Genomic DNA, 27,738 nt, shown 5'->3' on the forward strand with positions numbered 1-27,738 from the left:
ACATCAGGCTCTCTGCTCAGCAGGGAGCCTGCTTCCTCCTCTCTCTTTCTCTGTCTGCTTGTGATCTCTGTCCAATAAATACATAAAATCTTTAAAACAACAACAACAACAACAACAAAAAAAAAACCGTAATGCATCACAATCTCTTTTCAAAAGCAGGAGGCACACACAGAAAATCAAAGAACTATCTCAATGGTTTGTAATTCAGCCACAGAATTAAGCAAACAATAAAAAACTTTACTGTTCAAAACTTGTTCCCAATTTCAGTCTTGAGATATTTTTTCAATGTGAGAAAGGTGATTTTTAAAATCCTTTTTAATCATATAAATAATTACAACTTATAAGGAATAGGGTGATATAAAGGAAGAAAATGGGATAGGGGAGCTAGTGGTAGCAGGACTCTACAGCTTTAGATAGGTTTAACAATGAAAGTGTTTCAAGGGTGCTTAAAGGATGAAACAGAGTGTGTTGTAAGTTTCCTCAAACTGCCTTAACAAATTACCACAAACGGTGGTTTAAAAAACAACAGAAACTTATTCTCTCACAGTTCTGGAACCCAGAAGCCTGAAATCAAGGTGCTGGCAGGACCATTTCCCTCTGAAAGCTCTAGGAGAGGATCCTTCTTTTCCTCTTCCAGTATCTAGGGGCTCCTGGTGTTCTTGGCTTGTGGCTATCTGCCTCCATGTTCACATGGCCTTCTTCCTGGCATCTTTCTGTGCTGAACAAAGATGCTCCTCATTGGATTTAGGGCCTTAGCTGATCCAGGATGATCTCACCTTGAGATCTTTAAGTTAATTACATCTGCTAAGACCTTAAGATCATATTTTGGGATTCCATGTATCTTTCCAGGGGGGATCACTACTCAACCTACTACACAGAACCAGCAAGTTGGTCAAATGGTATGTGTTGTTACTGAAGAAGCAGGCAGTCACCAGGGCATTCTATGCCATTATAAGGAGTTTGAATTGTAAACACAGTGGGATCTATTAAATATAATGGGAAGCCAAGATCTCATTAACGTTACACACACACACACACACACACACACACAGCGTGCTCTGTGGAGAATAAATCAGAGGAGCTGACAGACCAGTTAGATGTTGTTACAATAATTCAAGCAAGAGATGAGATGAAGATTTGGCCTAGAATGGTATGGAGATGAAGAGGATTAGACAGCTCTGACATATTTTGGAGACCGAATAAATGGAATTTAGTGATAGTTGGACGTAGGAAGGGAAGGCAGGTATCAAGGATGATTTAGCTTCTAATTTGAGTAATTGGGAATATCATTTACTCTCATCGAAAGGACTGGCAAAGAAACAGGTAAGATGGAAATGAGACTAGAAAAGTCCAGATCCATATCTATGTATGTCTTGGGCTGTGTCTGAAAACAAGAGTGACTTATGAGGTTTTAAGATTCTGTGAGTTCAATGGACAGTTCCTCCAATGGTAGCACCAGGACTCCGTCATGTGGCAGGCAGACTGGCTGGAGAAGTGGACTTGTTTGAAGTGGAACTGAGGAAGCTGAACCCTGCTGGGATAATTAAGCCTCTCCATACAGGACTGTATTTTCAAGGAGGTCAGGTGGGCTTTCTTCAGAGCATTGTGCTCTCGGTGTTCTAAGAGACAGCAGAGCTATAAGGCCTCTTGAGGCCTTACTCAGAAGTTGTAATGACATTTTCATAGAATTTCCTGGTAGTCAAAGCCAAGTCACAAGGCCAGTCAGGATTTATAGGTTAGGGGAACAGACTGCCCATCTTGCTGGAAAAGAGCTGTAATATCTGACTATATTATGAAATCTGGACTCTACTCCAGGTGGAGTAGAGAAACACAAAAGGGTTTTAAGGTGTGGAGCAACGACAACAAAATCAATTCCCATTCAGGATTAGAAACCCTCAGAAAACTATATATAAAAGGCAACTTTCTCAATGGACAGAGGACATCTATAAAATATCCATGGCCAGCATCATACTTAATATAAGATTCCCCACAATATTAGGAGAGAAAGAAAGTAAGAGCTGGGGGGAGGTGGTAATATAGAAGATGAGAAAATATTTGCAAATCAAATATCTGATAAAGAGCTTATACATAAAACTTTTAAAAAACCTCAAGATTCAATAATAAGAAAACAACCAAATGTTAAAATGTACAAACCCTTGAATACCCACTTCACCAAAGAACATTTAGGGAAGGCAAAACAGGCATACAAGAAGATAGTCAACATCACTAATCATTTTTAAGATGCAAACTAAAGCCATAAATACTTGTACATTACTTTTACCGCATTTTTATTTGTAACAAAAACTAGAAACAATCTAATGTCCATCAACAGGTAATAGGAGAAACAAACTGATATATAAAAGAGAATTCAGCTAAGGAACAAAAATGGATGAATTACTGACACAAACAACACAGTTGAATTTCAGGATATCTTTGAGTAAAATCAGACAAAAGAAATACATACTATGTTTCTCCATTTAAATAAAATCCTAGAAAATGTAAATTAATTAATAATGAAAGAATACAGATCGGTGGTTGCCCAGAGATGGAGACAGAGGTAGGTGAGATAAATTAAAAGGAGATATAAGGGGACGCCTGGGTGGCTCAGTTGGTTGGACGACTGCCTTCGGCTCAGGTCATGATCCTGGAGTCCCAGGATCGAGTCCCGCATCGGGCTCCCGGCTCCGCAGGGAGTCTGCTTCTCTCTCTGACCTTCTCCTTGCTCATGCTCTCTCTCACTGTCTCTCTCTCAAATCAATAAATAAAAAAAAATAAAAAAAATAAAAAAATCTTTAAAAGGAGATACAAGAAACTTCTGGGATAGTAGTTATGTCTAATATTTTAAGTGTGGTGATTTTTTTAGGGTATATGGATTAAAAGTTTTCAAATTGTACCCCAAAAATGTGAGGTTTATTGTACATTAATTATACCTTAATAGCTATTTTAAAAATTATAAAAGTTAGTATTAAGAAAATGAGTAACGGGTGGCTGGGTGGCTCAGTCGGTCAAATGTCCAACTCTTGGTTAAGACTCAAGTCATGATCTCCTGTGTCCTGAGAATCAAGCACCAGTTGTTGGGCTCCATGCTCAGCAGCAGTCTGCTTGGATATTATTCTCCCTCCCCCTGCCCTTCCTCTCACTTGCGCTTCCATGTGCATGCGTTCTCTCTCTCTCTCTCTCAAATACATAAATAAATAAATCCTTTAAAAAATGAATAAGCAAGCCACAGACTTAGAGAAAATATGTGCAATACATAACTAAGAATTTATATCCATAAAAAGTAAGAAATTCCTACAACTCAGTGATAAGAAAAGCAAACAGAAACGATTCACAAAAAGATAAATGAATAACAAATAAGTAAATGGAAAAAAGTTCTTAAATCATTAGTCAGCAAAGAATTATAAATTAAAACCACTTCACACTAATAATAATCACTAAAATTAAAATGTTTGTCAATGCCAAATGTTGGTGAGGCTGTGAAGCAACTGGGAGTCTGATAATTTCATAGAACGTAATATCACCCTACCTTACAATGCAACAGTTCTACCTGACGGTGCCTTTGGATGGAGGGTGGGAGAGACAGGGATTCACTGTTAAGAAACAGAAAGGATCTTTCTAAGGGGACAGAAACATTTTATATCTTGATAGAGGTAAGAATTATATTTATGTGTGCATTTTTCAAAATGAATACTGTATGCTTAAGGACCATGTAAATTACATTTACATTTACACTTAATAATACATTGATTAAAAGTGTATTATGCCCTATAAATAATGCTCCTTTTACAAATTTGGACAAAATACCATTAAGACACTTTATAAATTTACTGGTATCCTAGAAATTATACTGAAATGCATATATTTTCTTGTATTTCCTTCCTCACTTTGCATTTACCCTGGTAATATTCTTGTTATGATTTATCAAAGAAAGAAAAACCTAAATATACTACAAAAATGAAAGCATACACCTACCCACCCACCACACACACCCCAACTGTATTAAATAATCACTAAAGTTTCTCTGACCTGTTTAGATTATACAAAAAGAAGAATACTTGTTGTTTGTTAAACATTTTAACTGCCTTCTCTGGCCCCAGAAAGCAAAGGCTATTACCTAAAATCATACTTTTACTCAAACTACCACAGAAGAAGCTTATAATTTTAGAGGATTATAATCTGATCTTTCTTAAAGGAATTATCAAGGCATGTGTTGCTAAACATAGATTTTAACCAATGCCAGGATATTTGCCAGTGACCTTGAAAAACAGGTTTCCCATGGCAGGGTCAGTAACTCTGATAAAACATTCTGATGAGGGAGAAGGGTGCAATTACTATCTTAAAGTATTTAGGGGGTTTTCATTCATGCTATAATTACTTCCTACCAGCACAGATGATTCCAAATTAAAAGCAGTGTTTTCTCATTAGGTCTCAAAATATGTGTGCCCTATCACAATGAAAATGGCTTTAATTTAAACTTAAAAACAGATTTTAAAAGTGTAAGAATGAAATTTAAAAGAAATTAAGAATCCATTATCCTGATATAACCACCACCACCATTTTGGTACTAATTCAGTTTAACACTCTATGCACAAACTCACACAGACACATTCTTTACATAAGTGGAATATCATATATGCTATTTTAAATCAGCATAACCATTTAAGTAATTGATTTTGTTTTCTCTTTTTCTTTCCTCATCTCTTACTCTCACCAATGCTAACATTCAGATATGTGTCCTTTCCTATCTTTATCTGGGCTCACTGCATCAAATACAAATATACATACATAACCACATGTATACATACCTACATACATACATATATACATACTGTGAGAGAGAGTTGTTATTCAGGTAACAACAGTAGGATCTTATTGTAGATGTTTCTCTGTATCATGCTTTTCTCACTTTATGGTAGAAGTCCCTCCAAGTTAACTAGTAGATCATTTTATTTAAATGCTTAACAATATCCCACAAAAAATGTATTCTAGCTTTCCCCTACAGATAGGTATTCTTTTTCTCCCCAGAACTACATTATGCAAGAATTGCTGTATTAAATAATTATGTACAAATAATTATGTACGTAAGTACATAAATATGTACTTATCCTCTTATTTCTAAGAGGCAGAGTCCTGGGAAGGACTGTGTAGGACAACTGTACTCTCAATATCAATGGCCCTTGCCAGGTATTATTCAAAAAGATTGTAATAATTCAGATTTTTAATTTCAGATTTCAGAATGTATAGGTACCCTTCTTCTCAAATCCCTGCAGCAATGAGTGTTATTGTTTGTTGAAGTATCTCTAGAAGCTAGACATTTTAAACAATCTTGGCTGAAAAAGAAAGAAAAATAAAACCTTGATATGATTTTTTAAAAAAGGAATTATTTTGGGGTGCCTGGGTGGCTCAGTGGGTTAAGCCTCTGCCTTCGGCTCAGGTCATGATCCCAGGGTCCTGGGATCGAGCCCCACATCAGGCTCTCTGCTCAGCAGGGAGCCTGCTTCCTCCTCACTCTCTGCCTGCCTCTCTGCCTACTTGTGATCTCTGTCTGTCAAATAAATAAATAAAATCTTAAAAAAAAAAAAAAGGAAATATCTGAAGATACAGAATACCTGAGTGCACAGAAGCAAACTCTGGTGGGAAGTGCATGCTCACAGAAAGAAGGGGAGCCAAAAAGCTGTGAAGCAGGTCCTCGCTCCAAAGCTTTTAGTACGGGGCTAAGTGCACTAGCAGAGTAGACACACCAGAAGCAGCAGGAAAGTAAAAGCTGGGAAACCATGGAAGTGGAAGACAGTTGGTATATTAGAATACTCCAGAAAAACAGAACAGAAATAGGACATATAGAAAGATACATAAGAGATTTATTGTGGAAATTGGCTCACATAATTATGGAGGCTGAGAAATCCCACCATATGCAATCTACAAGCTGGAGAACCAGGAAAGTGAATCCTCCAGCCCCAGGCAAGCCTTGAGATGACTGCAGTCTGGCCAACACCCCTTGACTGCAACCTCAAGGACACCCTGAGCTAGAACCACCCGGCTAAGCCACTGTCAGATCCCTAACCCTCAGTAACAGAATTAAATAATCAATGTTTGTTTTTACTGCTAAGTTTGGGGTAATTTATTACACATCAACAGATAATAAGCATCCAAGGCCAAAATAAACATTAACAGTTCCATTTATTAAGCAGTTAGGTCTAAAAAACTTAGTAAGTATTTATGTACTGACAACTTAGTAGCCATTTGAAAAAAACAACAGACATACGTTAAAAGAAAAATACTTGTATTTCATTCCTAGATAAATATAATTACTTACTAATGGGATATGTGTGTCTGCCTGCTGGACACTGCATAACAATTCAAACGTTTAAATTAGACTCGAATCTAATTCCTAACCAATCTACATAATACTTCTTTTTCTTTTTTTTTTTTTTTAATCACAGCAAACACAAAATTCCCAGCTTTGTCATGACACCACTGAAAGGGAAATACAGAAATTAGTAAAACAGAATACTACTTTTTCAAGGATCTTACAATCTAATGAGGAAAACACACACTAACAACTAACCACAACACAAAGTAGAATGAAAAGAGTCCTATGACTCTATGATAGATACAGAACAAGTATTTCTGCTATCAAAAAAAGAAAGATTTGATGTTAATTAGTAATAGAGTAATATTTCCATTTACCCACTACCTTCAGAAAAAGACTTCCCCATAATACAAAATTTAGAAATCCAGAAATAAAACACTTAAAGAGTACATGATAACCTTAAAGCCTTATTTTTACGTATGAAGAAACCCAATTCTAGGAGGTGAACTCTCTGACCCTAGTTTCCATAGAGTCCATGGCAGATGATTTACAACAGTATGTGACAGAGACAGAAGGCATATAAAACGTAAGAGAGAATATAAAAGCAAAAATCTCTCCTACCTTTTCTTCCTTGTCAAATACCCAGTCAGAAGAGAAAAGAAAGGCAACATTCACCTTTTGTATTAGCTTACGTATTAGCAAAAGGCTTAAAAATGTATAATATGATCTCACGTACTTCAAAGTGCCTTCATAGTCAGCTTTCCTCACCTGGGCAACCATCACCTAGTCAAAAGCTTCAGGATTATTGCCAGGATTACTGCAGAAGCACTTTTCACCTCTTAATACATTATTTATTTTGTGTATTGTCTCTCTCCTCAAAAAATAAGCTCTATGAGGCCAGAAATATGATTGTGTCCTGCTTATATCTCACTGATTTTCCTTAGTTAAATACCTACAAGAGAATCTGAGATACAGCAGCCATTAAATTTGTACATAATGAACTGAATGAATGAAAGCTATAGACAAAAAGGTGAGAAGGTACTGCAGGTGTAATTTCTGGTCCCTGGTGTACCAAACCTTCTCTCAGACAGTCAGCCAAACACTAATCCAGGGACTGCAATGAAGGAATTATGATAGATATAATTAACGTTCCAATCAGTTCATTTTTTTTTTAAGATTTTATTTACTTATTTGACAGAGAGTAGGCAGAGGCAGGCAGAGAGAGGGGGAAGCAGGCTCCCGGCTGAGCAGAGAGCCCGATGTGTGGCTCGATCCCAGGACTCTGAGACCATGACCTGAGCCAAAGGCAAAGGCCTAACCCCCACTGAGCCACCCAGGTGCCCCAATCTTTTATTCCTTTAAATACAGTTATGTTAATTCTTAATTCTGGTATCTTTTAGTACTTTTAATTCCTATACCTAACATTTTTGTATTTTGCTATACTTCCTTCCTAGTTCTTACTAAAGGTACCTTGTTTCCTTGTACATTTGGTTATCTTTGTGTTTGTGAATAATGATTTATGGAAACTACCTGAAGCCTCGGGAAAAAGTAACTATCTTCAGAGAGGATCTGCACCTGCTTCTACTGAGAAGCTTAAAAGAGTGCTATACATCCAGAACCACCGAAAACTAAAATCACACAGTAAGGATTCCTGAATAGCCAAGTATTAAGAATCTGATTCCCAAATATAAACAAGCAACAATACACGGCTGAAACCTCTCAGGGATGGGTTTTCTTCCTTTTCTCCTTTAGTAATTTGCCAATGCAACTCTTCCCACGGTAACCCCAGAGGTAGGGATTCCTTCTGTTTTATAATTATGCTGAGAATGAATCAATTTCAGGTCTAGCTTTCATAAAATTTTGTGGGCATCTTTTAAAAATTCAGCCCTTTTAGTAATTTTCAGAATGTGTTTCGGAAAAAAAGAAAGAAGGAGGGCTGGAATTAGTATTATAGACCTAGCTCACATTCACTAGAAGAACAAGAGTACTTGCTACTTATCTACATATTAAAACTATACCCATTCCATCTCATATGCAGTTTCTAACAAAACTAAGTAAAAACTGAAATTACTTTCAGTTATATTTTTCTAGCAACACTGTTGTTCTTTGAAACTGGCTACACAGAACTCTAGTTATATGTGACTTATAATTACAGTGAAGAAAAACAGATTCATGTTACCTAATTCCATGAAACTTAGTCTCTTTTAAATCATAAAAACTTTAAGTAACTTCTACTCTTGCACTCACCACACTGAATATTAATTGATTTAAGGTATTTCTTGGCTCATTAAGAGGAAAGACAATAGTTCACTGCTACAAAGTTTGGTACCTCATGGGTGCTTACTAAGTAAGTTTTGAATGAATAAACAAATAAATAAGTAAAAACACCTTAAATACTACTGCTTCAAAATACTGTTCCACAATAAATAAAGATAACTTCACAGTAAAGAGGTTACCACAGTTTCACTAATAATAAAAACGCTATATATAATTCATTGGTAAAACATAAAAACAACTGAGTAAAAACACACACCAAATTTGAGGGCTCTATTTAAGTAAAATGAAAATGTGAATAAGAAAAGCATGATTAAAAACACAATGCATTCAACCTCAGGGTGCAGTGGGTGGGGGTCATGCATCAACAACATACACAATGTAAGCCCACCATCATATGCAAAAAGGCTTGAATATAAACAGGAAGATGCAAATAAAAAGCATAGTGAGTTATAATAAAAGATCTAACAGACTGGCAAAACCTAAAAATGAGCCATAGAAGTGAAGGGGAGAATGCAATGCACAATAACTTTCATAAGCTGTCAGTGAGAGTAAATCATATAGCCATTTTGTAAACAGTTTTACATTATCTGAACATACATATACTTTATGACCCAACAACTGTGCTCTAAGGCATATATCCTAAAGAAAATCTTGTACATGTGTACCAGGAGACAACAACATACAGAACTGTTCATAGCAGCCTAGTCATAATGGCAAAAAAACGATAAAAAACTGAAAAGCCTATCAACTGCAAAATGGATAAACACATTTTGGCATGCTAATACACTGGAATACTATACAGTAGTGAAAACTAAGAAAGTACAATTATATGTAAAGCAAAAAAAAAAAAGCACATCAAGATGTATAATGAGTGATTCAATTTAGGTTTATATAAAGTCAAAGCTTAAATCTTAAATAAAACCTAAATCACAACACATGTATAAACATACATATATAATACAGTTATAATACAGTAAGAAAATGCTTAACAAAGCATGAACTTATAGTTACTGGGGAGGAGTGAGAGGACAAATATAAGATGGAGCTCACAAGAGGTTTCAAAAGGTCATGGATGTTTTATATTTCTAAAGTTAATGAATAAATAGATATTATTCCTTATACATACATAAAAAGTATGAATATATATTCTTTGGATGTATACTTTACACTAGAACATTTACTTGTTTAAAGATTTTATTTATTTATTTGAGAGAGAGTGAGCAAGCATGTGTACACACGCATATGTGCTGTGGGAGGAGCAGAGGGGAAGAGAGAGAGAGAGGCAGACTCCCTGCTGAGCACAGAGCCCGACTCAGGGCTTTATCTCAAGATCCTGACTGAGATCATGACCTGAATCAAAACCAAGAGTCAGACACTTAACCTACTGAGCCACCCAGGTGCCCCTGCAATAGAACATTTAAATACCACGTGATCCAAAAAAGGTATGCATATATACATATTTATATATGCATTTATATATGTAAAAGGAAAAATAAGTATAGAGGTTAGGCTTCCAAAAATTACACTAGAATAAAAAAGTAGGTTTTACTTATCCATCTGCTTTTTTTTTTTTTAAGATTTTATTTATTTGACAGAGAGAGAGAGATCACAAGCAGGCAGAGAGGCAGGCAGAGAGAGGGAAGCAGACTCCCTGCTGAGCAGAGAGCCCGATGCTGGGCTCGATCCCAGGACCCTGAGATCATGACCTGAGCCGAAGGCAGCGGCTTTAACCCACTGAGCCACCCAGGCGCCCCGCTTACCCATCTGCTTTACCTATCAGAGCACTCATTTCCTCAAGGAGATGGACATAGTAAGTTTCAACGCTTAAAGTATATAACTGAAAGAATGACTATTTTTAAATTGAAATGACCTCAGATACCACTTGTCAAGGAAAGTTGTTTAGTTCATGGTCTTGACATCACCCAAATATACTTTAGTAAAATAACAAACTATATCAAGTTTATTTTCCCTAAAAGGCAGTCATTGAGTTACTGAGTCAAAGTTCAACTTACTAACATTTCCTTAAACATTTACAGAATGACTGGAGTCTAAGTACAACAGAAGTCATTACCTCTGCTCATACTGGCACTCAGATCAGTTACTGCTCAAAACAGCAATGGCACCATAACCAGTTCTTTCCATTAACATTTTCCTCAAAAGGTATCAAGAAACTTAATTTTGCATCATTAGTAATGTGGAAAAAATACATATTAGATTTTAAAGCTCCAGTAGAAAGGGGAACCTGGGTGGTTCAGTCAGTTAAGTACCCAATTCTTAAATCATCTCAGGTCAGGATCTCAGGATTGTGAAACTGAGCCCTGCTAGGCACTTTGCGTTTAGCACAGAATCTGCTTGAGAGTCTCTCTCTCTCTCTCTCTCCCTCTGCTCAAGTGCCCTCTCTCTCTCTAAAATAAATAAAATCTTTAAAAATAAAGAAAGAAATGTTCCAGCAGACAGAAGTAAAAAGTCTATGTTTCATCAAATTCCACACTGCATTTGACTACGAAATAAAAACTCTTCCAACACTTAAACAAAAAAAAAAAAGGAAATAAAAATCTATCTCACAATTTCAAAGACTGAATAAGTTATTAATGAATTCCACATAACTGATGTCAATTAAATGCCTATGCTAAATAGTATCAGGAGCTACCTTCTTACCTGGGGAGGATAGTTGCTCTCTGAAGACCACCTTGAAGACTGGTCATTTGGTTTATCCACTAAAATGTTCCTGAAATAAAGAAAAGAAAATTATACAAATAATTAAAATTATAAGTGAATATGAATACGCAAAAAGAGGAATAATCTACCAGATGCTGAAATTATGATAAAGTTATATAATGTCTGGAACCTGAACAAGAATAAGAAACAGAAAAATTCTAGTATATCTAAGATCTAAAAAATATGATAAAGGCAGCATTTCAAACAATGGAGAAAAGCAAGAAAAAATATACTTCTACTTAATACCCAAATGCCAAAGTGAACAGGTATGTTTAGAAATTTAAGGTAAGAAAATAAAATACCTAAGAATAAATAAATTCCATTTATACATATTAGATATATTATTATATTGCACACAATGATACTGTTATATACTACATATAGGTATGTTATATATGTATTATATGCAACATCATGTATGTATATGTATATGCATACAATCAATCTTTGGATTAAGAAGTCTTTTTAAAAAAAAAAGATTTATTTATTTGAGAGAAAGAGCATGGGTGAGAGCAGGGACAGAGAGAGAGGGAGAGTGAAACTTTAGCAGACTCCACACTGAGCATGGAACCTGACACAGGGCTTAACTCACGACACTAAGAGATCATGACCTGAGCCTAAACCGAGAGTCAGATGCTTAACAGACTCTGTCACCCAGGAGCTCCTAGATTAAGAAGTCTTTAAAGCACAAGATCAAAAGCAGAACTGTGGGTGAAAAAAGGAAGTGATATAAGTAACTTTGGAAGATGGTGCTTTCACCAGAAACCATGAGGCTAAAGAAAAATGGAATCACACATAAAAACTGTACTGTATTTGGTAAAGTTGTTTTTCACAGAGATATTGGTTAATTCTAAATCAGTTCACATGTATACTGGGGTTTAACAAATAAATAGATGGCAGATAGTGCAATCAAGCTTCTCACTTCAGCGTGGAAAGTTATAGAAAAGCAAAGGGAGTAAGGTTAGAATGAGCCCTGTGGACTAGACATCACTTGAACTAATGTTTAGTTTAATATGGACACAGATAAAAAGATATGAAAATAATTACAGATATGTATGTGCATGCATGCACAAACAACACGCAAATAGTGTTTGTTAGTTCTGTTCACTAAGTGGGACTAGAAGTGGTGACACCCCAGCAGCAGTGAACACACCCAGCACCCAGGTCTTGGTTTCTACCCAGCGTCCCCTAAGAAAACAGGAATTCTAGGGGAAATTGCTGGTTCTAGGATTGGAGCAGGTAATTCAAAAGACAGCCCCGCATTGGGCTCTCTGCTCAGCAGGGAGCCTGCTTTCCTTCCTCTCTATCTGCCTCTCTGCCTACTTGTGATCTCTGTCAAATAAATAAATAAGGGCGCCTGGGTGGCTCAGTTGCTTAAGCAACTGCCTTCTGCTCAGGTCATGATCCCAGTCCGGGATCGAGTCCCACATGCGGCTCCCAGCTCCACGGGGAGTCTGCTTCTCCCTTTGACCTTGTCCCCTCTCATGCTCTCTCTCAAATAAATAAATAAAATCTTAAATAAATAAATAAATGAATGAATGAATGAATGAATGAGATCTTTTTAAAAAAATAAAAAGAATGAATTACAGGGCGCCTGGGTGGCTCAGTGAGTTAAGCCTCTGCCTTCGGCTCAGGTCATGATCTCAGGGTCCTGGGATCGAGTCCCACATAGGGCTCTCTGCTTGGCAGGGAGCCTGCTTCCTCCTCTCTCTCTCTGCCTGCCTTTCTGCCTACTTGCGATCTCTCTCTGTCAAATAAATGAATAAAATCTTAAAAAAAAAAATTACAAAACACAAAATGAAGAGAACCCTACATGAAAATACCATAGTTAAAAGCTAAAGCTAAAAAGCTAGGATTTTTAAAAAAATCACTTCAACATGAATGTTATAAAGCATGAAAGAAAATCTCACAAATTTAAACTATGATACAGTAGGACCACAAAAATCATTCATGTTAACAAATGACATGAGGGAGCTAACCAGTCATAATGTGAAAAGTGAGCAGATGGACCACTACATGCAAAGTCAAGGGGGCAAACAGTTGCAATATGTTGTGGTCTCGTGAACTTTGACATGCTTATTAAACAGCCTTTTGGAGATTCAACAGTTGGGTATCTGAAACTAAAATTCAGGGGAAATGCCAATACCAAAAAATACATGTATCTTTAGGGATACCAGTACAACATAGCTAAAATATTTAAAAAGCCATGACACTGATTGGGATGACCTAAGGAATGAAATGGAGCTAGAAAAGCCAATGGTCTCAGTAAGCTCTGGGGGGGGGGGGTGTCAATCATTTTGGAGGTCTATATAAGAAAAGTTGAGAAAAGGAGACTAAAAGGGGACAAAGATGAAGAAAACAGAAACCCAGGAAGTATGTATGCCAAGTGAAAATACTTTAAGGAAAGAAGTGAAAGACCATGTAAAATGTTTCTGAGAAAATAGGAACTGGGTGGTATTCATCCTCATATGCCTAACTTCAAGGCTAAATGCTGCTACACACAAAACGCTTAATAAATATTTGATAATGATATAAACAAATAGGTAGCACTACAAAGAAAAAAATTAGAGTAGATCCATCAAAGCATAAGATATATTACTTGTACTTATTACCTGTAACTTAAAGCTTATATTAAATTGAAATAAAAATAAATGAGAAACTGGGCGCCTGGCTGGCTCAGTCGGTGGAGCGTGCAACTTGATCTTGGGGTTGTGAGTTTGAGCCCTATGTTGACTGGAGAGATTACTTTACAAAAGTATTTTTTAAACAAACAAATGAGAACTAAAATACAAACCAGAAATAAAGTGAGGTTAGCCTGAGGGGATTTGGATAGATGGATGCTTGAAGATATTCCTGACAACCTCCAGTCCCAACGCTAGGTCAACTATTAGGTACCTCTCCTGAGCTCAGCAGGTGACAGACACCAGAATCAGAAGTTTTAGAACCACGACAAAAGCTTGGCCATAGGAAAACCAAGAGATCCATGGACAGTTCTCTCCCATAAACAAAGGTATCAACTGCATGAACATTTCTGGGACAATCTGCCAAGTCTCCCTCGCCCACAAAGAGCTTTAGAAAGAGCTAATCTGGTAGACTTGGTTCCCTTTACCACTGAAGCTGAGACTGTACTTGCCTTCTTAGCTGAGGATATCCAGATACTGAGAGGTATCTCCTGGTAACCCATAGAGAACCAACAACATAGAAAAAGACCTCCAGCCTACCCACTATCTGAGGTATGGCAAGTTTTACCCAAAGAGTACACAATATACAATAGTTTGTAGAGGAGAATAAATGCACCAAAAAAGCCAAGAAAACATAAAAAAGAAGAGTGAGAAAGGTCATGTTATCAGTTTTTATAAACCCTTCAAGTCCCTATAATGAAAAACAGTAGGGAATGGCATAGGTACAGACCTAGCTCAGAGGAAAAAAAAAAAAAAACCCTAGAAATTGAGCCCAGTATAGACTAGAACTTACTATTTGATGAAAGGGATATTTTATTTCAGTGGGAAATGAGAGTTATTAGTTAAATGATGTTTATACAACTGAATTATCTGTTGGGAGAAAACAAGTTAACTCTTATATGAAATTAATCCCAGCTGGGGCGCTTGGGTGGCTCAGTGGGTTAAGCCTCTGCCTCTGGCCCAGGTCATGATCTCAGGGTCCTGGGATCAAGCCCCAAGTTGGGCTCTCTGTCCCCCCCCCCCCAACCCTGCCTGCCTCTCTGCCTACTTGTGGTCTCTCTCTCTCTCTCTCAAATAAATAAATAAAATTTTAAAAATTAAAAAAAAAAAAAGAAATTAATCCCAGTTAACAATTTAAATATACATACATATATAAAAATATTAGGAAAATTATTTAGGGGCTAATACAGACAACCAAAAGTGTTGGAAAGATCGTTTTGCCAAGAAATACAGAAGATGTAAAAGATAGCTATTAGATTATAAAAAAACTTTTGAATTATGTAAAACACCTTAGAGAAAAACCAGAAATAGAAAAAAATGCTTACAACTATTGTTTCACATTGAAAATAAGACAAATACAACGAAAAATAAGCAGAATGCATGTTACTGAAATCATTAAGATAGCCAGTAAACAGTTACAAAAATTTCTCTAAATCCCTGTATTTTGTTTTCAGGGAAAAAAATTAAGAGTAAGATTTTCACCCATCAAATTGGTTAAATTAGATCCCTACAATCAGGAAATCAGGTAGAAAAGATGGACATGGAAAGTCAATGTGCAGCATCTATTAGACTTTCAATGTACAGGGTGCCTGGGTAGCTCAGTTGGTTGGGTGTCCAACTCCTGGTTTTGGCTCAGGTCATGATCTTGGGGTTGTGAGACTGAACCCTAAATGAGCTCCATGCCTGATGTGGAGTCGGCTTGGGATCTCATTCTCCCTCTCCTTAGCCCCTCCCCCTGCTCTCTTTCTCTCTCTCTCTCTCAGGAAAAAAAAAAAAAAAAAACTTCTAAAAACCCACAAACTTTCGGGGTGCCTGGGTGGCTCAATGGGTTAAAGCCTCTGCCTTCAGCTCAGGTCATAATCGCTCTCTGCTCAGTGGGGAGCCTGCTTCCTGCCCACCACCCACCTGTCTCTCTGCCTCCTTGTGATCTCTGTCAAATAAATAAATAAAATCTTTAAAAAAAAACTGAAAATTTTTAAAAACCCCACAAACTTTCAATGTACATATTCTTTTGTTTAGCACTCTCATGTCAGAATCCATCCCATAAGAATGAAATCATCAGGGGCACCTGGGTGGCTCAGTGGGTTAAAGCCTCTGCCTTTGGCTCAGGTCATGATCTCAGGGTCCTGGGATGGAGCCCCACGTCGGGCTCTCTGCTCAGCAGGGAGCATGATTCCCTTCCTCTCTCTCTGCCTGCCTCTCTGCCTACCTGTGATCTCTGTCTGTCAAATGAATAAATATTTTTATTTATTTTTCAATATATTTTTAAAATATATAAAACATATAAAAATATTTTTATTTATAAAAATATAAAAATATATTTTAAAGATATTTATATATCTTTTTTAAAAAATGAAATCATCAATACATAAGGAAATACATAGAAAGACTAGTACATATAAGTCTGTTTAATGCATTTTTTATAGTGCTAGAGAAAAGATTAAATAAATTATAGACCATATAAACCATGGAACATCATACTGCTATTAAAGAATATTTCAGGTCTATGTCAGCTAACTTGGAGACATTTCTGCAATGTAACATACAAAGAAGCACATATGATTCTACTGTTATTTAAAAGACCTATTATTTATATATCTATATACAATTTACAAGCATGTATAGTATGATCCAATTCATATCAAATAATATAAAGCAAGCACAAATATAATAAAAAAACCCTAAGATAAAGCATAAGTATTATTCAGGGATTTTACTAATTTTCTATTTGTCATATTGTTCAGATTTCTGTAATAAAACTATTTATATAAACAGTAAAAATAATTATCATAAAAATATTACAGTTGAGATGGTGACAAACTTTCCTTATTTGTGGCAAAATGACTACATTAAGATCAGATGATCAAAGTCAGGCTCAACTTTTCTTTCTTTTTAGAGACAAAGGAGATGCAGAAGCAAACAGTAAGAGCTTATTGGTTCTTAAAATTTTTTTTTAAGATTTTATTTATTTATTTGACAGAGAGAGAGTGATCACAAGTAGGCAGAGAGGCAGGCAGAGATAGAGGGGGAAGCAGGCTCCCCGCTGAGCAGAGAGCCCACTGCGGGGCTCGATCCCAGGACCCTGAGATCATGACCTGAGCTGAAGACAGAGGCTTAACCCACCGAACCACCCAGGTGCCCCTGGCTCTTAAAATTTTTAAGAAAGAAATCATCTCCCAAAGCTTTAAGTTGATTGTAGATTGTTTCTAATTCTCCCTCCCAGATGTTCCTTTAACGCAAATGAGAAACTAGTTCAGGGCAGTGACTATTAATTAATAAAAGCCCTTCACCTACAATAACAGAGGCACTATGGATGCATTCTATAAAACATGTTCTTTTTCACTATCTTTCCTGGTGTACTTTCCAAAGACCTTATAAAACCCATCACCACTACTGATATAATAATAGTCTTCCTTCTTCTAATTCTCAGGACTAAGCAAGAGACATTAACCTCTCATAGTACACACGTCAAGCACAATACCAGTTCTCTATCTCTGGTTTCTAAAAGGGGAACTATCCCATCTACAGCCTCTGCTGAAGGGGCAATCCTAGACAGTGATGTTTCACACCTGTGACTTTCCCTAACAACTATCTAAAAGACAGCTAATCTAGACTGGCTAGTGACCAATGATAGGAAATGGCAATGGGCCAGTAAGAAAAGACAAAAAAAAAAGTATAGGTAAACAGAACCACTGAAGCAGCAAAAAGATATACAGAGTAAGAATGAGAGGGAGAAGAGAAAGAATAACCTAGTTAGTAGCAAGATAAGAACGTAGCAGACATAAAAAAGAAATGACTCCAGGTAGCAACAACATGGCTTAAGTTCCAGTTGCCAGGAGGCTCTGTTTCTGCCAACCAAAGAAATGCATGACCCAACACCCTTCTAGATATTTAATGACCAGTTTTCACATTTTAACTATTGTCCAAAAAAATAAATGATAAGCAAAGAAAAAAAGTTACAGAAGACCCAATTCAGTATATAAACTATACGACTCAAATAATAAAATTAGTCTACTAAGGGAAGGTACCTGCCATTTTAAAATATATTTAAAATACAAAATGCAAATAATAACTGAGAACTGGTCAAGAGGAGCTGTTAAGGAAGATGGGTTGAGGACTAAAATGATTTCCCATTTTGACCAGTTTTCCTAAAATGTGCATTTTAATTTTAAAATACACATTTTCATTCCTACCAATGCAGGATGAAAACGAAAGACAATAAAAATGAACCACATTAAGTTTCTTAGACACAGAATACAAAGACAAAGCTGTAACTGAATTCTTCACTTAGGACTATAGAAATTTACAGTGAAACACATGGACAAATGCAATATGAAATACAATGTTAGCTTTTCCAAGTTATGTCTCTATTTTGCCTATTTTTAAATGTACTAAATATATACTGCCAAATAACATCAGAAACAATCTATTAAAATTCATCATGAGAAGATAACTTACCAGACATTGAGTTCAAAAAAGCAAATTAAAAATCTTAATATGCTCAAACCCTAAGCCTACTTGGCAATACCTTTTAAATCATTGCTCTTAAGAACACTTAAAATAAATATAAAAAGCAGCACTTGGGCAAAAAAAATGGAACATTTAACATTTTTTTTCTGCTAATGGATGCTCAGGATACTTATCAGCAAGTCCAGTCGAATTTAAATTGAGAGTTTTAGATACTCAAAAGCTACCTCTAATTTTGATGTGAAAAGGTCAGTCAAACAGAATAGAATTCAAGTCTGGAATATTTTCCTTTTTGTAGTTAAAAAAACACCGTACTAAAACCTGTGCCCCCTTTTGTTAAATGACGTGATAAAATGGAGCTAGAAGATTAAAACTTTGACTAGGAATCATAAGATTATGGAGGTTGGCCACTAACTGGTTGGGTTAAGCTTGTCACATAATCTCTCGGGGTTTTAATTCCTTCATCTTCAGTGCAAAGGGAAAGGTTAAATTCCTTAGTCTCAAGTTTCTTCTGGCTCTAATCAGAGCAGATGCATTGCACAATTCTAGAAAACACCACTCATGAGACCATGCTAACATTCTACAATCCTAAGAAAAGCCTTTTACATCCTTTATTCAAGGTATCATGTATAATCCTCTTCTTACATAGCAGTCAGTAACAACACACAACCCACTGATTGTAACAGAGCTTCCATTATGTGTGAACACTGCTGGGGTACCACCATAATGGTATAAGAATGGGTACCTGGGGCCTAAAACATTAAGTTCTATTTTTTAATAAGCAATAAATGGAGATAGCATAAAACTTAGGAGATAAAAAATTATTCAATAAAAAAGTAATTCAAATGCAAAAATAGAAATAAACTAAAATCAATTTTGAATATCCACAGCTATAGAGCTAAAGAGTGTACAATAAAAACTATAGCTTCTCCAAAAACCATTTATACCTGTACATACTGTAGAGGTTTTGACCCCTTCCCAAATACTTCCCCATTTTCACACAGAACCATAGTGGAGAGGGGGCCTGCTGTAAACTGAAGTTAGTTAATTCAACAAACATTTACTGAGTTCTATATGCCAAACATATGCTGGGCTCTAGGAATACAGTGATATATAAGATAAGACAGGATCCCCAATTGTGATGCTAATGTTCAAATAAGAAGCACCTGAAAATAAACAGAGTTGTAAACAAGATGATTATAAACTATAAAAAGCGTTATAAAAGAAACAAACAAAGAACTGACATAGAGCAGGGGAGTTCTTTTACTTGGGGTGGTTAAAAAAAAAAAATAAAAAACCTCTGAAAAAGTGCTAACTATTCTAATTTAAAGGTCTACCCACCTCATGAGCACGCGATCCCTCTCTCCCTCCCTTCTCTCTCTCTCTCAAAAATAAATAAGCAAAATCTTCAAAAAAAAAAAAAGAGAAACCAACAAGTTTAAAATTCTAGCAATAGAAAATAATCTGACCAAGGAAATCTGAGAACTGGATAAAGTCAGATAATGTTCTTACAGGCTCCAAGATGAGGTAAATGCAAAAAAAAAAAAAGGCAGGAAATCTGTAAGGAGCTGAAAAACATTAAAAAAAAAATGGTGATTCTAGATTATAAGAGGATTTCAGAACTATCCCACAAACATTCTCTCACTTTTAGAAGAACAGAGACCCACTCTGAAATGATAACTACAGAGAAGAGAGAACTAATTAAGCAAAGCATAAAAATTGTCAACCCCAAGAGAGAGAAGACTCAGATTCTTCGTGGGCAGAGATCTAAGTCACATAGACCTCAAAAGTACAACAGCAAAATACATTTAAAGGTGACTCTTCAAGAATATATAGTTTCCAGGCTCCTGGAAAACAGTTATAAAGGCAAAAAGCTCCAAAGTCCAAATTTCTTTAAATAGTTCACAAAGCTCAAAAACCACATCCCTTCTGCCTATAGAAGTTCTTCCTTCTAAAACTACCGGAAAACCAAACCTGTTTAAACACTGGGAATTAAAATGAAAGCCTACAATAATATATTTTAGGAAAAATATCAAATGCGAAACAAATAATGCTCTAACAGATAATAAAAATGTGAGAAAAATGTAACCACAAAAAAGATAAACATGACTATTATTTCAACATAACCTAACAGAAATTTAAAAAATAGTTGAAGTTTAATAAGGAACAATAAGTCAAAATTACAACAGCTCAGAAATATTACGACTAGAAAATAGGAAGCACTATTATGACTTTCCAATGAAAACCCAAAATCAGAAGAAAGAAATGATAAAGATTAGAGGAGGGAAAAAAAAAAAAAAAAGATTAGAGGAGGAACAAACAAAACAAACCAAAAGAAAAAATAACAACAATAAAAAAGGTCAATGAAACTAGGAGCTGGTTCTTTGAAAAAGTCAACAAAATTTATAAACCTTTAACCAGACTCATCAGACAAAAAGAGGACACATATAAAATCAGAAATAAAAGAGGAAAAATAACTGACACATGACAAATACAAAGGACTATAAGAGAACGTTATGAAAATTATATGCCAACAAACTGGACAACCCAGAAGAAATAGATAAATTCCTACAAACGTATAACCTCATGAACAAATTATCAGCAATGAAATTGAATCAGTAATCGAAAAATTCCCAACAGGGCACCTGGGTGGCACAGTCAGTTGAGCAGCCACCTCTTGATTTTGGCTCAGGTCATGATCTCAGGGTTGTGAGACTGAGCCCTGGGTGGGTGCATAGGGTTCTGAGCTCATCACTGAGTGTGCTTGTCTCTCTCCCTCCTCCTCTGTCCCTTCCCGATCTCCCACAGCTCAGGCCAGCACTTTCTCTCCCTCCCTCTCAAATAAATAAATAAAGTCTTAAAAATACACCCACACAATAAAATAGACTCCCTCCCCCACCCCCGCTAAAAAAAAAAAGCCTAATAAAGAAGAAACAGATTAGAAAGTGAGTAAACATAATGAAACAGATACAAAAGGAAGCAACAGTAAGTAGGTGATTCAGTAAGTATATAACTGGAACCAGACAGGTATTTCAAACTGTGCTGCAAGCAAATCTTCCTAAAATAAAACCTGAATCTACACACTGAAAGAAAGCACTATATTAAGGAAATCCAACCCAGTATATTCCTAATACAAATTATTAGACTTAAATTTTTTTTTCTTAAGTTATTTACACATCCAGGTAAAAAGACCAAGTTACTTATAAGAAAAAGAAGACTGTAGTATTGGGGCACCTGGATGACGCAGTTGGGTAAGCACCTGACTTCAGCTTGGGTCATGCATGATCTCAGGGTCCTGGGATGGAGGCTGACACCCAGGGTCCCCACTCAGCAGGGAGTCTGCTTCTCCCTCTCCCTCTTCTCCCTCTGCTGGTGCGCTCGTGCAGAATACAATTATACTGTCAAGAAACTTCACAACAGCTGTTTTATACTCAGATAAAATGAAACAAAAATTTTAAGACATCAAAGCACAAATGTGTGTTATAACTAGAAATGTCCTTTAAGTTTAAAGGGACAGATTAGCTAACATGTAAAATTTCCTTGAATCCTTCCTAAGAAACCTACTAAAGAACAAACTAGATGTATCCAAGAGATAACTCGAAAAGCTTCAGGATAGACTGGTCATGTGAACTAAAGACACTTTACTATACAACTAAAATCAACTGGGAAGAGAAGACTGACATAACAGTATGTAAAAATGTTCTCTAACAAAGTAGAAAGGATAGCTCAATCAAAAAATGGGAGAAAAAAAGAAAAGATCATCACTTAAAATTAGATGCTGGGATAGAGAAAGAGAGAAGAGGAGGTCCCCAGCTAATTTCCTCAAAGAGTTTTAAGAGTGTTATATTAGAGGCATCTGGGTGGCTCAGTTGGTTAAGCAGTTAGGCATCTGACTTCAGCTCAGGTCCTGATCTCAGGGTCCTAGGATCAAGCCCCATGCCAGGTTCCTCACTTAGCAAGGAGTCTGCTTCTCCCCCTGTTTCCCTCCGTCCCTCCACCTGCTCAACCTCTCTCCTCTAATAAATAAAATCTTAACAACAACAACCAAGAAACAGAACAAGAATGATACCTTAAAGAAACTGAATTGAAGGGAACAAAAAAACAACAAAAAACAACAAAAACAAAACAATAAAAAAGCACAACCATCCTAAATGCCAAAACAAACTTATTTTAATAAAAGACCAAAGAAAAAAGCTGACCTTTTTTGTGTGTACACATGTACAGATTTTGTGTATACACATGTGTATGCATAAAATATGCCGCAAAACCTTAGGGTAGAACTGAGATCAAACACCTATGAACACTGACCCCAGTTTACACAGAAAGTCAAGAGAGAAATTTCCATGCAAGAAAGCTATCAGAATTCAACCATCAAAAAACAGTAAGTATAGATGGTTTTAGAAGGAAATCTATCAAAACACTGAAAAAGAATAGACCCAATATAACCTATTCAAGAACACAGTAAAGAGATAAAAGCATGTCTTAATGAAGCTAGCATAAAGACTGATATCAAACCTGATAAAGACCACTAACAGAAACACACAGTAAATTATGAACTTCAGTTATAACGATATAAAAAAATCTCTTATGAAAATCCTATAAAAAGTGCTAGAAAATAAAAAACTACAGCATTAAAAAATCAAAACCTAGTATGCGTTATTCCAAAAATGTAAGGGTGCTTCATTATTAGGTCCCCCATTAGTATAATATCATAATAATAAATCTAAAAAAAGATTATATGATCATTTCCACAGATGCCTCAAAAAAATATTTGATAAAGTTCAACACTCAATTATAATAAAAGCACTCAATCTTACAAAAATTACATATATATCTTTAACTTAATTTTATGTATATATAAAACATAGAAACAAAAGCTAGCACTTTTTTAACATTTAAATACTATAAACATTTCTGCCAAAATCAAGGACAAAGGCGCCCTTTATCACAACTATTAACCTTATAATGAAGGTATCTGCCAATATAATTTTAATAGGGAAAGCAGAGGGACTTCCAGATTCAGCTCCAAAATACAAAACCTGTAAAAGCTGTTTATCACTCCCATCTAGACAAGACAAAAGCAGTGAACTAATAAAAATCAAGGACTTTCCTTAGGTCCTTCAAAGAGCTGAAGTTACTGAGGAAACCACAACCATGTAATCTGGAGAGAGAGGTAAAGACAGAATCACAGGTACGATCAGTTTACCCAGAGCAGAAGCCACTGGAGACAATAACGGATAGGAATAATTAAAATGTCATTTTGACAAATCTTGGGAGACTGAATGTGGACTACTTAAGAGTTAGAAACTACTGGAGGCACAGTTTTAGGGATCCCCCACGCTTTTGTGGGTTTAGGTAGGGAAAAAGCAAATATTTTTAAAATATTCCCAGGATTTTCTTCATAACAGAAGCCAGGCTTCTAAAGGCAACTACTTTACCAAACACTTACCCTATCTAGGGAAGAGCAATTAGATAACCCTAGCCCTCTCCAGTCTTCCTTTCTCACATAAGGGGAAGGGGGAAAAGGCTAAGAAACATCTTGAAAATAAGAGTCTAGGGACTCAGTCCCAGTTAAAACTGGGATTTAATAGTAAGATTAGAGAACTGTTCCACAACCTCACTTAATCATCACGACAGGAGCAATGTATAGCAGCACAAGTTACCACTGAGAGAGATACAGGACACTACTCCATTTAAGTATTTTTTGGGAACTCAAACAAAAACAATAACAAAACAAAAAACTAAAACAAAGAAAAAAGGTGGGGAGGGAAACAAGAACACTAAACAAAAATGATGCTTCTGGCACTTAGAGTTACAATAAACATAAGAGAGCGCAAATTCTAATCTGAAGAACACAAAATCTCAAACTAGAAAGCCTAATTAGCACAGTTTCCATTACCCAATATATCCTAGCTGGCTTCCAACAAAAAACTGAAAAAGCATGGCAAAGGGCAAGAAAAGTCTTTCTTTTTTAATTTTTTAAAAAGATTTTATGTATTTATTTTAGGGAGATTGCGGGGAGGGGCACAGAGGGAGAGGGAGAGAATTTCAAGCAGGCTCTGCACTGAGTGTGGAGCCTGACTTGGGGATTGATCTCATGAGATCATGACCTGAGCAAAAATCAAGAAGCAGACACTTAACCAATTAAACCACCCAGACATGCCAACTTGCTTTCTCTCTCTCTCTCTTTTTTAATCTATTTGTCAGAGAGAAAGCAAGAGCACCAGCAAGGGGAGTGCCAGGCAGAGGGAGAGCAGGCAGAGGTAGAAGCAGACTCCCACTGAGCAAGGAGCCTGACATGGGACTTGATCCCAGGAACGTGGGATCATGACCTGAACCAAAGGAAGACACTTAATTGACCTGGGTGGCTCAGATGGTTAATCTCCTGACTCCTAATTTTGGTTCAGGTCATAATCTCAGAGTTATGAGACTGATCCCCAAGTCAGGGTCCTCGCTGGGGGCAGAGCTTGCTTAAAATGCTCTCTCTCTTTCTCTCCCTCTGCCCCTCTCCCCTAATACAAATTAGTTAATTTTTTTTAAAAAGAGAGACAATGGAAGCATCAGAATCAGGTTCAAACATGACACACATTTTGGAATTACTGAACAGAGAACTTTCAAATAACCACAATTAATATCTTAAGGAAAAAGCAGACAACATGCAAGGTAGCTGCGTAATGTACCAAGAAAAGAAAAAGTGAGCTTAAGGATATGTTAGCAGAAAGTTCCCAAACTGAAAAAGAAAATAAAAATTTAAAGGAAAAGAATATCAAAGAACTGTGAGAAAATTACAAAAGCTACAAAATTTGCTTAAGTGCAATAACAGGAAAAGAGAATAAAGAGTAGAAGAAATTTTGATGTAAGTAATAATGACTGGAAATTTTCCAAAACTAATGACAGACACCAAACCACATATCCAGGAAGCAGAGAGGAAACCAAGTAGGATGGATACATAAAACAAACAAACCAAAAAACAAACAAAACCCAAAAACCTACATGGATGAATTATTGTATTCAAACTGCCATAAACCAAAGAAAAAAAGAAAATCATCTTGAATGAAACCTGTGGGGGAAAACTTACCTATTCAAGAACAAGGATAATTAGTTTGAACTTCAGAAAAGAGTAGATTGAAATGCATCTAAGCAATGAAAGAATAAAACCACAAACCTCAACTTCTATCCCCAGAAAAACTATCCTTTAAAAGTGAAGGAAAAATAAATACTTCCTAAAACAAAACCTGAGGAAATCTGTCACCTGTAGGTCTGCCTTGCATAAAAGTGAAAAGAAGTTCTTTGAAGTAAAATGATGTAGGTCAGAAACTTTCATCTATATAAAGAGGGTCAGAGGGACGCCTGGGTGGCTCAGTTGGTTGGACGACTGCCTTCGGCTCAGGTCATGATCCTGGAGTCACGGGATCGAGTCCCACATCGGGCTCCCAGCTCCATGGGGAGTCTGCTTCTCTCTCTGACCTGCTCCTCGCTCATGCTCTCTCTCTCAAATAAATAAATAAAATCTTAAAAAAAAAAAATTTAAAGAGGGTCAGAGGATGATTAAATGAAGATAAAGTAAAAAACTGTACTTCTTATTCTTAACTGAATAAACTGTTTAAAGTAATAATGACAACAATGTATCTGGTGATTATAGCATATGAAAAAGAGAAATGAATAAGAACAATGTTATAAGGGATGGAAGGGAAGAATTAGAAATACTTTGGTATAAAGTACCTAAACTACCTGTGAAACACTATACTGTCATTTAAAACTAGATTTGATTAGCTGCAAATGTGTACTGCAAACTCTGGGACAACCACTTAAAATATATTTAAAAGAAGTATAATAGATACACTAAGAGAAAGGAAAATGAAATCACACTGACCAATCATTTCAAACAGAGAAGGCAGGAAAAACAGGAGGAATTAAGAAAAGAACCAAAGAAAATGTGGAATAAGTATAAAACAGTCACAAATATAGTAGATATCAATCAAGCTGCATCAATAACGGATTTAAATATAAATGGTCTAAATAAACCAACTCTAAGACACAGAGTTTAAAAAAAAAAAAAAAAAAACAAGAAGACCCAAATACACTGTCTACAAAAAAGCCACCATAAATCTAAGGACACAATAGATGAAAAGTAAAGACACAGAGAAAGCTGTATCATGCTTTCAAAAAAAAAGCTATAGAGTCACTATATTAATGCCAGAAAAAAGAATAAGAAAAATTCTCACACATAAGGGAGGGTATTACATAATGAAAAAAGTGTCAATTCTCCAAGAAGACAGGAACAATCTTTAATGTGTCAAAACCCCCAAAAAGAGTGTCAAAATACTTGAGGGAAACACTGACAAAATGGCAAAAAGAAACAGACAAATCCACTATTATAATTAAGAAATCAACATCCCCCTATCAGTAACTAACAAATCCAGGATGCAGAAACTCAGTAAAGATACAGTTGAATTGAACAGTACCGTCAGTCAACTGGATCTAATGAACATTTATTGAATATTTTATACAATCCAACAGAATACACATTTTCCATTCACCAAGATAAACCATAAAACACATATTAACAGATGTACAATATTAGACAATCATACAAAGAATGCTCTCAGACCACAATGGAATTAAATTAGAAATCAGTAACAAAAGATAGGTGGGAAGTCCCAAAATATTTGGAGTAAATAACACACTTCTAAAATAATATGTGGGTCAAGTATCAATATAAATTTTTAAATATATTGAAGTAAATAAAAATAAAAACAAAACATCAAAGTTTGTGTGATGAAGCCAAAGCAAAACTTAGGATACTTACAGCACTGAATGCACATATTAGAGAAAGATGTAAAATCAAGCACCCAAGCTTCCATCCTTGACAACCACAGAAAGAAGAGCAATTTAAGGGTAAAGCAAGCAGAGAAGGTAAATAATAATAAAAGGCAAAAAAATCAGTGAAACACAGAACCATAAAACTCATAGAAGATAACACAGGAGAAAATCTAGGTGACTTGGGTATGACAGTGACTTTTTAATTATAACACCAAAAGCAAAATCCATGAAAGAAAAAATTGGTAAGTAAGATTTTATTAAAATTAAAAATTTCTGCTCTGCAAAAAACACCATTAAGAAAAATAACCAATAAACCACAGATGGAAAGGAAATCCCACTGTAGAATAATTTTGAATAGATTATGCAGATATCCCACTCTAAAGGAAAAGAATGTAATTCCTTACTTTATGTGTGGGCTCTATGTGTGGGCTGTGCATAGTAACGTTCTTCCAAGACTACAGT

General features: G+C 35.9%; 1 protein-coding gene across 2 annotated transcripts in view; it reads right to left on the reverse strand.

Annotated features, from left to right (window-relative positions):
* The window catches only part of MKLN1 (muskelin 1), a 323,612-nt gene that overhangs the window by 116,873 nt on the left and 179,001 nt on the right, over nucleotides 1-27,738 (reverse strand). For both annotated transcript variants that reach the window (XM_032869094.1, XM_032869086.1), the window contains one exon: nucleotides 11,246-11,315. In XM_032869094.1, the coding sequence (XP_032724985.1) occupies nucleotides 11,246-11,315 (70 nt within the window). The remainder of the gene's footprint in view (nucleotides 1-11,245; nucleotides 11,316-27,738) is intronic.

The sequence above is a fragment of the Lontra canadensis genome, unplaced genomic scaffold (genome assembly GCF_010015895.1).
Source record: "Lontra canadensis isolate GAN:19392208 unplaced genomic scaffold, GSC_riverotter_1.0 scaffold2, whole genome shotgun sequence".
In the NCBI taxonomy this organism is placed as follows: domain Eukaryota; kingdom Metazoa; phylum Chordata; class Mammalia; order Carnivora; family Mustelidae; genus Lontra; species Lontra canadensis.